Source organism: Squalius cephalus (assembly GCF_949319135.1).
Source record: "Squalius cephalus genome assembly, chromosome: 23".
Classification (NCBI taxonomy): domain Eukaryota; kingdom Metazoa; phylum Chordata; class Actinopteri; order Cypriniformes; family Leuciscidae; genus Squalius; species Squalius cephalus.
In genome coordinates, this window is record NC_137144.1 from 4,852,501 (window position 1) to 4,866,958 (window position 14,458).

General features: G+C 37.6%; 1 protein-coding gene across 2 annotated transcripts in view; it reads left to right on the forward strand.

Annotated features, from left to right (window-relative positions):
• The window catches only part of wwox (WW domain containing oxidoreductase), a gene marked incomplete at its 3' end in the record, with an annotated part of 261,789 nt that overhangs the window by 15,756 nt on the left and 231,575 nt on the right, over positions 1-14,458 (forward strand). For both annotated transcript variants that reach the window (XM_079859839.1, XM_079859838.1), the window contains one exon: positions 9,895-10,001. In XM_079859839.1, coding sequence (XP_079715965.1) covers positions 9,895-10,001 — 107 coding nt within the window. The remainder of the gene's footprint in view (positions 1-9,894; positions 10,002-14,458) is intronic.

The following is a 14,458-nucleotide window of genomic DNA, read 5'->3' on the forward strand; positions in this document are numbered from 1 at the left end:
CCGTCCGTCTGTCCATCCATCCGTCCGTCCGTCCGTCCATCCGTCCATCCATCCATTCGTTCATCCCTGAAAGGTCTTTGATGTGCTTTCAGAACATTGCTTTAAAGGGGTGGTATAATGCCCTTTTCACAAGATGTAAAATAAGTCTCTGATGTCCCCAGAGTGTGTATGTGAAGTTTTAGCTCAAAATACCCCACAGATATTTTTATATCGCATGTTAAAGTTGTCAATTTTTGAGGGTGAGCAAAAACGCACCGTTTTGTGTCTGTTCCTTTAAATGCAAATGAGCTGCTGCTCCCGGCACAGGGGGGCGGAGCTTCAACAGCTTGCACTCACACACACGTTCAAACCGGAGTCAGACAATGATGGAGAGACTCAAGAAGAAGTGACAACATGTAGAAGCAACAGGACATTTCTGAATGGTTAGCTGATGAATTTATGTAGCGTATGTGTAGTTATCTTCTAGTCATTGATTAGCATATTCTGTCTTGATAATCTATAAATCGTGTTCCGGGGGCGGGGTTTATGTAAATTTTAGGGTTGGTGATGTCACTAACCCAGGAGGAATGTGGTGTAGTCTCTACCAGCCGTTTGTTGTAGTCCTTAAAAAGAGATTTCTGTAAAAGCAAATATCTCCCTTTGCTTTGAACTTTGAGCGTTGTAAGTTTGCAGATGTTGTTTATGCTCAAACAGCAACATTACACACTAACTAAAGTTAGAAAAGTGAAATCATAATCAACCACCCCTTTAAATGTTTGAGTCTCTGACCAGCCCGACACATCAACCAATAGCGTGAGTTTGGGGGCGGGGTTATCAGTTTGCCTGACCAATGGCAGATGGTGGGAGTGTTCAGGGAAACCTGTTTTGAAAACATCATTTCTTTAGTTTTGTTTCTGTTCGTCACCGTTCTTTAAACCTGAAAGATCAAAACAAACAAAATAAAATTTATAAAAACAAAACAATTTATCTCTGATTGATTTCATCATTCATTTTTATCATTATTTCAACCCTCCCCCATTTAAAAAAAAAAAAGTAACTATTTAAAAAATCGTTTTTGATTTGTATTTGAAATAAAGCTGAAATAAACTAAAATATAAATATTAGTTGTGAAAACATTAAAAAAAATCTGAAATGTTGCCTCTGCAACTAACTGAAATTAATATATATATATTTATTTTAAATGTTTTTTTTAAATGCTAAAATTACTAAAACTAAGCTGAAATAAATAAGGCTAAATAGAAATATATATTAAAACAAATAAATGACAAAATGACTAAGACTAAAAATTAAAAGGAAACTGAAATATATAAATAAGAGCTAATTCAAATCAAATACTATAATAGTATACATTAGCATAGAAGTAATTTTCACACTGAAGCTGTTTGCAGCTGTATATGAGGTAGCGGGGGTGCAGACGTGTGGTCCGAGAGCTCGTGCTCACTCACATCTGTGTTGTGTTCAGCAGACGCTCAGTGTCGGACGGGAAGCGGAGGGCGTGAGGTGCGCAGGGGACGAGTAACAAGCCCTACTGACGGAAATCTGCACGCCATGGCCGCTGTGTGTTTGCAGTTTAACTGAGTTTTGATGGCTGTATGAGTGTGTGTGTGTGTGTGGCCTCTCACCAGGGTCGTGTCGCTCCTCTCAGATGTTCTGTGGTGAACCGGTGTTCAGTGTGACTGCTAAAGCCATTCAGATCTCTCGTGCATCACGTGACTCCGACTTACACACTCCAGTGTTTTATCCATTTAAATAAAGCTGGGTAGCTCCGCCCACTGTCAAACATCATTGGTCCAGAATCTGCATAACTGAACATTAAACATGCTCTGATTGGCTGCGACTGTGCCGAGATGTGCAGCTCTTCCGAATCAGCCAAAGATGATATAAGAGGTTGTTTCGTTGAACCATATCACAATTATAAATTGTTTTATTAAATATATTTTTCATTATATGTGTGTTTTTGAAAGAAGTCTCTTGTGCGTGAGTTTTTTTTTAAATAAATAAATAAAAATAAGCCATTACTCCAGTCTTCAGTGTCACATGATCCTTCAGGAATCATTCTAATATGAGGATTTGATGCTCAAGAAACATTTATGATTATTATAAATTATTAAAACTGCTTCATATTCCACAGTTTTATAAAAAAAACAAAACTTTTTTTTTTTCTGGATTCTTTGAAAAAAAAAAAAAAAAAAATTTATTTAATTTATTTACCCCAAACGTCATATGGTAGTGTATCATGTTTTCCTCAAAAAATTAAGCAGAATAAACTTGATAATAGTAATATATTTGAGATACTGTATTCAGAATATTGAAGATATAATGAACTCTGTGAGCGGGTAATATCGAGGACAGAGCCGTCCACAGGCGCAGGAGAAGGCCGAAGCGTTGGGTTGTGCGCCTCATATCTGCGTGTCTTTAATCTTCTGTGCGCCTGTGGAGCTGTTATTGATACTGAGTGTCAGAGGAAATAGAATCTGAGGCTTTTAATGTGTGTTTCATGTCCCTTTTTGATGAATCTGTTTATCGGCTCTGTAATGAACACCAGGTATGGTTGGTTAGTCAAATTATTGAGCATTATTAACCTTGGATGAAATTCACAAAGCACGGAAAAAACTGATGTAACATGCAAGAAAATTACAGCTGGGGATAAAAGGTTCGATAATGATTACGGCCTCAATACCACCCGTGTGAGCGGCCAGTGTGTGTGTGTGTGTTTAAGGCCTTTTACTGGCTTTTTAAAACGGGTCGGAGTGCTCGAATGTGAACTCAAGTGGTTTATGGATTCGCTTTTACTATTGTTCCAAGAGCAGAGATATTAAAGTTGCATGACGACTCTTTGCTCTGTCTCTCTCTTTAACAATGTCCGTGTTGGGATTAACGGCGCTCCCGCTCGGGTTCGCGGATGCGGTTGCCGTGGGGACGGCGTGACCGTCGGCACAGTGAAAAATGACGCTGGGATTTAGCCGAGGCCACTTGGGGGTCGAAGCCGGAGTGTGTGAGGCAAGGGCATCGAGGGCATCGGGGGCAAGAGCAGCGGCGAGCGGCTGGTCAGCTGGAACCCTGTAATTACAAACCATACATTTCACTTTGGCCCGTGACAACATCTCCCCCAATCCCAAATGAAGATGGGGGTTATTAATGGTGTAAATTAAGGCTCCCTGCAGACTGACGGAAGCACCACACTCCTCGTTTTAACCCCAAATATATATATCTGTGTTTCGGCTCACCTGCTGCTCCCTGGCCCCGCCCCTTTTGATGCTCCACGACCATATATGGTCATTAGATCTGCCATTGGTCAGACAGACTGGTAGCTATGTGTCGTCAACGGTGATATCGTAATTATTATTTTAACGATGTATAAGCTGAGAAGATCGAGCCTGATTTGAGGGTCCAGGCTTTCTCTGAGTGATTTCTGTGCCGTTAAAATGCCTCAGAAAGTCAGGATATACACAACCAGATTTCCCTGAGGTCTGATTTACACATTTAACATTTTGAGTTACATTTTAGACACGCTATTGTCTATTTTTGCTTTATTTTGTTCAATCATTCACAGCAGAACTGTTTTGTGTCTCTGAGCGACAAATGAGTTTAATGAATGATTCAACGACTGAACAAATCAGGTGTTTAACGAGTTGTTTGAGTGATCTCAGCTCATTAAGACAGTGATTGGGAGTTTAGATCATTTCTTTTAAATGCCACTGTGGATGCTGGTATTGTGCATAGATGGATCTTGTTGATACTGATTTCATTTGATTGGTATCAGTCTCTTGATATTCCATTGAGTTTATTGATTAAATGTAAGAATTAGGCCTGTCAAAAATTAATCGCGATTAATCGCATCCAAAATAAAAGTTTGTGTTTACATAATATATGTGTGTGTACTGTGTATAATTATTTTGTATATATAAATACACACACATGCATGTTGTATATATTTAAGAAAAATGTTGATTTTTGTATAATTTATATATAAAAAATGTATATTTATATATAATATAAATTATATATAAATATATACAGTATATGTATGCAAATATTTCTGTGTATTTATATATACAAAATAATTATACACAGTACACACACATATATTATGCAAACACAAACTTTTATTTTGGATGCGATTAATCACGATTAATCTTTTGACAGCCCTAGTAAGAATTAGACATGAGATGATGCATACTTCTAATAAATATATCTTTTTTTTTTTTGTTTATCATTTTGGTAATTTTGTTGCAATAGCTTACACACAGAACATAATCTGAGCCCAGAATCATTGAACTAAATTTACAAACAAAAAAAAGTAATAAAATAAGAACAAATAAACAAATTGCAATCGATAGCACACATAAATACAACAGAATAAAAAGCAAATGAAATAAATATGAATAAGTTTTTCAGGCTAGTCAACAGTATTCCGGTTAGAAATACTACAGAAAGTAAAGCAGTCACATGTAAAATAACACTGGATAGTCTTCATTGTAAGAATGAAATGCAGAACAATGCTTACAATCAAAGGTACAAAAGCCATCCAGTCAAGAGTAGCGAGTGATTTCTCTTTGTCTGTGGTTCTGTGATTAACATGACAGACGGGAATATTAGACCACTGTCACTTTAAGAGCGAATACACAGATCCAATATACTGATACACAACATCTCTCGCCTATTACGCTCCATAACTGACCTTATGTGCCCGAATACTCGTCCAGACAGACATTTTGGTATCATTTTGAATGTATTTGACCGTTTAAACGAGTAGATTTGGTACTGGCGAGCTGTTTGAGAGGCGGCTTTATGTGCGCCACTTGTGAAGATCAGCGGTGTGAGTCTGAAACCTGCGGGAATGAGGAAAACTCGTAACATTTCACAATTTCACTCTCTTCTTTGTCTCTTTCCAAAACATTACAGTGAATATTACTATAATATTATTATAATATTAGTTTTATGATTTAAGAGTAACATTTTCTTTCAGTTGTATGATTTTACTTAAATACATAATTGAAAGCATCAGTTAAAGGCATTGAACATGCTATCACTCTGTGTTATTACTTCACAATGCTTAACTTCAAAATTTTAAATAATTATTATTTATTTAGATACAATAATGTAATCATTTTCCTTTATTACATTAAATGTTCAAATGTATTTATTTAAAAGCATACGAATCAAATTTAACAAGACAAGGCTACTCTAGTCACTCTAAATAAATATTGCACACATATCTATAGTATTATTTATTGAAATACATGGAACGCATGTATCACATTAATGTATTTTTTACATTACTACAGTTGTTTGTTTGCTTGTTAGTTACTGTGACCCTGGATCACGTCACCAGTCTCGAGTCGCACGGGTGTATCTGTGGCAATAGCCAACAACACATTGCATGGGTCAAAATTATCAATTTTTCTTTTATGCCAAAAATCATGAGGATATTAAGTAAAGATCATGTTCCATGAAGATAAATATATAAAACATTTATATTCTTGTGAGTGAATGCAGCACAATCGCCAACATTAATGAACAACTTTAAAGGAGATTTTCTCAATGTGTTGATGTTTTGCACCCTCAGATCCCAGATTTACAATAGTTGCATCTCGACCAAATATTGTCCTATCATAACAAACAGCGTATTTATTCAGCTTTCATACGATGTATAAATCTCAATTTCAAAAAATTGACCCATGTGGCTGGTTTTATGGTCCAGGGTCACAAATAATGTTGCATTGTAAATAAAAATCTGGTACTACGCTGTAAAAAAATGTCAATGTTATGTCAATTATTCCCTTTAAATGTGTCTAATAAAGCAGAAAAAGGCAGTGTAGGGCAGATTTCAGAGCGATGACAGAGAAAATCAACGAGATTCATGCGGGCGAATCCGAGCGTTAATCTGTCCGCTCCGTGTGTGTATCCTGGCGTAATTCCCATTCGCTCGCTCTGACGAGGAAGTGACCTGGAGAAGAACTCAGCAAAACAATAAAACCATCAAGTGACCCGCAGGTCATCTCGGGAACATCCCGTCTTCACAGCGTCCACACCACACGTTGACCCTCGGCGAGCTCGCCTGAGCAAACAGCACTGAGGCTCAGATGCAGCGGTCATCTGACTAACCCTGATCCTAAAACAGCCGTCTCTTCTTCTTCTCACTGAAATGTCATGCTAATTCAGCTGGTCTCCGCCTCTTTGACGAACAAGCGGAGTCATTATGTCCAAATTAATGTCAAGCCCCTCTTATTTTCCATAAATAATACATGGCGGGTCGCTGTTGTCGTTAAACATGTTCTAATTTGTTCTCCATTACAAAAAACAACAGCGTTGATTAATTCACACTTCAAGCTGAACAAGCGCCACGATCTTCACAAGGTGACTGCGAGTCGCTCTTTTGATCAACGCTAATGCGAGACTTTTTCATTAACAAGACGATGAAAGCGCACCGCTGAAGTGTCATGTCTTGGATTTGCTGGTGAATGTGTGTTTTGTTGGTCTACTGGCAGGGAAAGCGTTTCTTGTTTGTGTTTTGGTGTGTGTTTCCCGGGAAGGAAGGCCTTGTGCGGATACACACGCGCGTTCTCCATTACTCCTAATAAGGTGTCATAAAATTGAATTCCATGCTTGGTTTGTCAGAGAGGAGGTCTTATCCTTCTCCAATTTTGAGTTTTAATGGGTAATACTCCTTAGCTCTCTCCTCACAATTAGGCCTCCTAGTTACCTTTTAATGAAAATCAGATTAAAACATAATCTAATTAAAGTTCATTTTAATCTGCGCTATCGTCCCGACTGTCTGTGGCTCAGAAACACGCCGGCACACTGTCAAAGCCGCTTCGTTTGCATAGAGGAGGAAGGCCAGACTATCAGGCGAGGGTTTTTACATATGTGTGTGTGTTGGGAAACTCGTATGAAGTGCGTTTCTGATCCCACTCTCGTTCCACGTCATATTCTGCTTGAAAATCAGAAGAAAAGAAGGATTTTTCCATGAAGAAAACAAAACCTATTTTTAATACCACTAATTTTTTTTGCAATGCAATATTTGAGCACATTTCCACCCCCAAAATACTGTAAAGCTTCCATATTTTTCTACTTTTAATGCATTTTTTCAAGGATAATTATTATTATATTGTCTTTACAGTAATGCATTTTTTCTGTATTACAGTGAATATGACTAGTTTTGTTTTATTAAGAGTAGCTTATTTTAGTTACTGTTGATGTTGCATTTGATTTGCATGATTTTACATAAATACATAATTAAAAGCATCAATTAAAGGCATTGAACATGCTATCACTCTGTGTTATTACATCACAGTACTTCACTTAAAAAAATATTATTATTATTTGTTACAGTAATGTAATAATTTCCTTTATTACATTGAATATTTATTTATTTATTTTAAAGCATACAAATCAAATGTAACAAGACAAGGCAACTCATGGGAGCTGAAAAATGAATATGCTTAAGTCACTCTAAATAAATAAATATCGCATCACATAATATTTATTGAAATACATGAAACATATCATATCACATTAATGTAAAAAGTTTCCTTTATTACATCAATATTAATACAATTGTTTGTTTGTTACTGTCACAAATAATGTCTACATTGAAAAATCTGGTACTACACTGTAAACAATTATTAATCAATAAGTTATGACAACTTATGTTTTTATATTGCTTTTAACTCATCAAAATAAGTTAAGCAATTTTCATCATTTTCATTTTTTTTTAAGTTATTAAAGATTCAACTCTTTTTTTTTTTTTTTTTTTTTAAGTCAGTAAAATGTAGTTTAAGGAAAAATTTAAGGAAAGCAACTTTTTTTTTTTTACAGTGTGATAATGGTCCTAAAATAGGCTTTGTTGTCTTTATGCAAAAATGTTCCTTTTGATTTAGGGGCAAAATAGAAGCAAAAAAAGAAATAAAATGCAGGTTTTATGAGGTTCACCCTCCTTTCCCGTCTATAAAAATAAAAAGCAGTGCTACAATCATTGGACGTGCTGGTTGGATCAGTCCTTTGGAAAGACCGGGGCTGTGAACTTCAGTGGGAAAAGTGAAGGTAAAAAACTCGGACATGCGTGCAAGTGCCACTCACAATCAGTGACAGCTGTCAGCCTTCATCATGTCCACTGATACCCATGATTCCCAGCACTGCAGTGGTTCAGCGAGCGACGGAGTCATGCCTCTCTGTCTGAGCCGTGTTGGCCTGTCAGGTCTTTTCTGAGCCATGACAGTGTAATATGTTTTACAAGCCGAATGGCCAAGGGTTATTTCACAGTCAGAGAGAGCAGGCAGGCCAGCCAGTACACCAGCGTGTGTAGTCCACCTGCTGGCTCATAACACACTTACACACTTACGTTTGCGTCGCAGAGCGTCGAGGGAAAACTGCAAAGGCCAATTTAGCTCTGTCGTTGAGTCTGTTTTACAGTAATGGGAGATTACAAGAAAAGAGAGCAAATCTGTATGCGTTTTCAGCCCCTTTGCTGTAATTAAACCCAGGATTTAATGAGCAAATGTGGCCAACAGAAAGAAGCACATGTGCCTGAGGATTATGGGTTAAAATAAGCCACTGAGCTCAAATGTCCTGCCGACAGGACAGCAGTTTCCTTCACCCTGGTGTTGTGGGACATCGCAGATTTAGAGGTTTGACCTTTGTGTCCTTCGTATGATGGCAAAACACACCGTTCGCCCCATCTGATATTCCTTCTTTAACTTGATTATTAATGTCGGACTTGCAAACCTGAGCCATTGTTATGAACTTGAGGCTTTTTCTCGCAGTATCTATTCTGAGACACATGTACCTTTATGACTGGTGCCCACTCCGGGTAATAAAGTGCTGATGCCAGCTTAAGAGAAACTTTAAACACACTTGGTGTAATCAAAGGCACAATGCAAAACGGCAGGTCAGCAAAACCAGCCAAAACAATACCCCAAGTCCCCCCTAAATATAACCTTTTTCAGTGAAGCAAATGTTTTGTGTTTCTGCCTTCCCGTACGGAGTATATTTAGATCATTGTTTCTACCTTTTGGGTTTGACTGACCCATTTAGAGTGGCGATTTTTGAAAATTAATTTGAGAAACTGATATGAGGAGTAATTTCTAAATGAGGCTAAAGTATCTCTATGATGGAGCCTCTTATCACTCTAGCTTTGAAGTGCTTTAGGATCATGGGTTTGGCAAAAAGAAATACACATTATGGATTTTACATCTCCGTTTAGTCATTTATTCTTGCAAAAAAATCTGCTTTCTTAATCAGTATACAAGTACAAGCAAAAATATCCATTAATGTACTTAATGCACCAAAAATGCTCAAGATATTGCAAACTCTTTTCAGAGATATGTATCTTTTGATTAAGTTTAGTTAGTTTCCTGTTTTAAACGTAAATAAAAAATTGGTGAGGCTTATGCATAGAACGAAAGAATGACTTGCTAATAAAGTAAGAAAACCAAACTTAATTCAAGATATATTTTCTGATAATAAGTCATTGTTTCACCATTTTATTTTCAAGTAATGTATCTTTTGAAAGATATTTAGATACTGTAAAAATACAGATTATTTTTTGCAGTGTAAATGTGCTTGCGATAGACATTCTGTCATTGGGGTGCCTCAAGGTCTTGTCCTGGGTCCGGTTTCATTTCATTATCATTACCAAAGCTATTGGAGTTTCTCTGCTTTGACTTAATCATTTTCATCACTTAAAAAGGGTCTTGATTGAGTATCTTAAAAAAGAGCCTTTGGCTTTCTGTCTGATGGAGAACGAATCCGAGATATGGGATTCCCGTCCACCCTCCGCTCGGGTTCATCCGCCGCAAATAACAGCAAGTTATCAGTCAAGTGACTTATCTCAATCATGTCATTTCTCTTCTCCCACAATCCCTTTTCCACCCACCCACGCCCTATCTGCAGGTTTCGAGACCGCCCGATCTTTCGCTCTTCACGGCGCCCATGTGATCTTAGCGTGCCGAAACCAAAGTCGTGCCAATAAAGCAGCAAGACTGATCACGGAGGAATGGGTGAGTAGAAACACGACACACACACACACACACACACACACACACACACACACACACACACACACACACACACACACACACACACACACACACACACACACACACACACACACACACACACACACACACACACACACACTCTTGACTACTGCATTGCGACGTCATCCCGTGTGACCTTTACATTTCATAAATCACGTTTTGTGTAGCTGGCATCTCTGGCTCCTCCTGAGTCACATGATTAGGTGGAGATGTGAGTCATTAGTGCTGTTTCTACATAGTCAGCGGCCTTCTAATGCATCCTAACTAAAATCTATGTATGATATGGTACTGAGTGGTACTATGTATGATATGAAATATATGATCTGATCTGAATTGTTCTTCATTGGCAGCAACTCTTTCAAATAGTGCTGCTTGTCGGTGGTGGACACTCACCAAGTATTTTTTACTTTGTTACTGTACTTAAGTACATTTTTCGAGGATCTGTACTTTATCAGAGCATTGTTATTGTGGGAAATGTTATTTTTCACCCAGTTTGTCGCAGAGCATTCTGGGAGTTCATTCTTGCCTTGGATTTCATGCGTTTCGATTTCAAGCCGCAGTTCATAACCCAGTGTAAGTCTGCTTGTCGCAGCGGATGCTATGGCGGACATTAGCGCCAGCTACTGTCGTGGTGGAGGAATAATTTGCAGAACATTTTGCTGAACAAGTTTAAGCTTAAGTTAGTAACATTAGCGCCCTGTTGTTAAAGGATTAGTTCAATTTCCTGATAATTTACTCGTCCACACGTCATCCAAGATGCTCTTATCTTTCTTTCTTCAGTGGAAAAGAAATGAAGGTTTTTGAGGAAAACACTCCAGGATGTTTCTCCATATAGTGACTTCAATGGGGTCCAACGGGTCGAAGGTCCAAAGTCAGTTTCAGTGCAGCTTCAAAGTCTCGACACGATCCAGCCGAGGAATAAGAGTCTTATCTAGACAAACCAGTGGCCATTTTATAACAAAAATAAACATTTATATACTTTTAACCACAAATGCTCGTCTTGCACTAGCTGTGATGCGCCACACATTACGTAATCAGGTTGAAAGGTCACGCGTGTTCCGGTTTATAAATGTAGGACAGGGTGAAAAACTCCATCTCATTTTCTCCTCCAACTTCAAAATCGACATCGTTGTTTTACATTTTATGTATTATTTTGATTTTTTTTTTGAAAAATGCCATTTGACTGAATCTTTACACGTTCGCGTTGTAAACACTAGGTCTGTACTTCCGCTTATGTCACGCGTGACCTTTCAACGTGACTTTTATTAATATGGAAATATAATAAATAAAAAAAATGATAAGAAACTAAAACTGCCAGCAAGTGGCGGTAAATGTCTTAATGAGTAAGTCATTGAGTAATTCATTGATTCACTGATTCATTCATTCGATTTGTTCAAACGGCTGATTCATTTAGGAATGAAATAAATGGCTCTCTTTGAATCATTGTCATTGAGTCATTGAATCATTGTTTCACCCGATTGATTCGCTCAAAACGTGGATTCATTCAGAAATGAAACACCTCTGTGTTTCTCGAAGACACACAACACTGGTGCTCTGGCTTTATCGGTAATATTTTCGTTAGCAAAATTTACACAAAACACAATATTAACTTCTTATTCATTGAACTGTTGTAAATCAACATCACACTTGCACTCGTGCTATTCGGAACAAAAACAGCACTTGTGTGATATTGCTTAACTATATCATATGATATAAATATGAGCCAAAAACCCATACAGGGGCATTTTTGCTCTGATATCTTGAATTTTAGGGGCATTATAACTGCATTATACAGGCTTCATCACACAGTGAGCTTTTGCTCTGCTTCATGTTCCTCACCAGTCAACTATATGAGATGTAAGATGAGCTACGCAGGTCTTGGATGGGTGCGTTAAATGCATTATAATTTTAACACATTATTTTCCACCATAACTAATTAATTGAATGCGTTAAATCGACAGCCTTAGTTAAAAGTGAATCACACTTTGGGCTTTATATCTAAAATTTCTAGTAAACATCTTTAATTTAGGTAAAAAAAATGCTGTTCTTATAGAAGACATCTAAAAGCAAACTTAAAGATCCTCTAGCTTTCAACTCTCTCTCTTTTACGGTGTAATTCTTAATGAATATTCCTCTGGTCTTGACGTGGTGGGGATTTTGCCCGTGGCTCTTGCGCTCGCAGCCGATCTCTCTGATAGTCTCCATTATTAGCAGGAGGGGGGGCGTGAGGGCCTCTGATAATTAACTTTGATTATTGCACTAATATTGTGGTGCTCTTGACACTCCCCCAGATTTATGAGTGTGAGAAAATAAACAAATGAAATGTAGGTGCTGGAGCAGAAAGAATAAGCTATTACGAGGTGCCGTAATTACAGCCATCCTGAGACTTGGAATTAGTTGATTAATTACAGGATGCCAATGGATTACAGGGGAATCTAAAGTGTTTTAAAGCAGTGGCGATATCTGATTGAACAAAGCCCTCCTCTCGACGGCAGATAAGTCCTCAGGCCCGACAGCTTCAAATCTGTCGGCGTGTTTTAATAAATGTAGAGGCATTTTACAAGCACTTCACAATACGCCAGCGGAGAAATCGGCACAATCCTTTAATAATCAGAGTTATTAAAGAACATTTAAATATTAAGGCAAATTACCTGGCACAAAAAAAAAGAGAGAAAAAAAGCCAGACGATCTGATTAATGTTTACCGACACCTTGCTGGGAGTTTTAATTTTTCATTCTCAAACAATTACTGCAAAAACATCTGAAATTAATTCTCCAAATACGAGCCCTCACGACTTTTCCCTGTGAGAAACGAGGAAAGTAATACCAGATGATGGCTTGATCAAGTTAAGATTTTCATATTCTGATTAAAAAATATTGAATTTGATTTGACTCCTAAATCGCAGGTGCTGCAGATGAGTAATGGAAGGCATGATATCGGAATAAATCTCATCGACGGGAAATGCATACTTACACCTCAGGAATGATATTAATAGATCCGGGGAAGGACAGGACAAGGAAATTAATCGTTAAAATGATGAATGTACTCGCCGTGTCTTCCCACGCTCTTACGGCGGGGTTATTTTGATAAAGATGTATGTTTTGGGATCTACAGAATGAAGGGTCATGGCATCTACTTCCCAGGTCACCTGGAACGCCGTACAGGCTTCTGGAGCTTCAGTGAAGAAAAGTACTGTTGAAAATCCAGAGTCAAATCCTGCCATACATCACATGCTGCACAATTAGGCTGTCAAAAAACCCACGAGTGAGTCTTGAGACACGGGTCAAAAGCTACAGCGCTATAAAGGATCAGAATATGGCTATTTTAGATACATCTGAAAACATTTTAAAGGGATAGTTCACCCAAAAATGAAAATTAGCCCATGATTTACTCACCCTCAAGTCATCCTAGGTGTATATGACATTCTTCTTTCAGACGAACACAATCAGAGTTATATAAAACAATGTCCTGGCTCTTCCAAGCTCTATAATGGCAGTGAATGGCCGTTTCTGTTTTGAAGTCCATCAAAGTGCGTCTTTCCATCATAAAAGTGCATCTATCCATCATAAAAGTGTACCTATCCATCATAAAAGTGTTTCTATCCATCATATAAGTGTTTCTATCCATCATATAAGTGTTTCTATCCATCATAAAAGTGCATATATCCATGATAAAAGTGCATCTTTCCATCTTAAAAGTGCATCTGTCATCATAAAAGTGCATCTTTCCATCTTAAAAGTGCATCTGTCCATCATAAAAGTGCATCTTTCCATCTTAAAAGTGCATCTATCCATCATAAAAGTGCATCTTTCCATGATAAAAGTGCATCTGTCCATCATAAAAGTGCATCTGTCCATGATAAAAGTGCATCTATCCATCATAAAAGTGCATCTGTCCATCATAAAAGTGCATCTATCCATGATAAAAGTGCATCTATCCATCATAAAAGTGCATCTGTCCATCATAAAAGTGCATCTATCCATGATAAAAGTGCATCTATCCATCATAAAAGTGCATCTGTCCATCATAAAAGTGCATCTATCCATGATAAAAGTGCATCTGTCCATCATAAAAGTGCATCTATCCATGATAAAAGTGCATCTGTCCATCATAAAAGTGCATCTGTCCATCATAAAAGTGCATCTGTCCATCATAAAAGTGCATCTATCCATGATAAAAGCCCTTCTGAAGCGAAGAAATGCATTTGTGTAAGAAAGATATCCATATTTAATACTTTAAATTTAATACTAAGTAAAATAACTAGCTTCTGGCCAAACGAACATGGATTCCATTTGCGCCTAAAGCGCAACTTGGCTAGAAGCTAGTTATTGCTAGTTATTATTTTTATTATTTTTGGGTGAACTATCCCTTTCAGAGGGATTTCATTTAGTTTTTTAATCTCTTGCTGTAACTCAGTC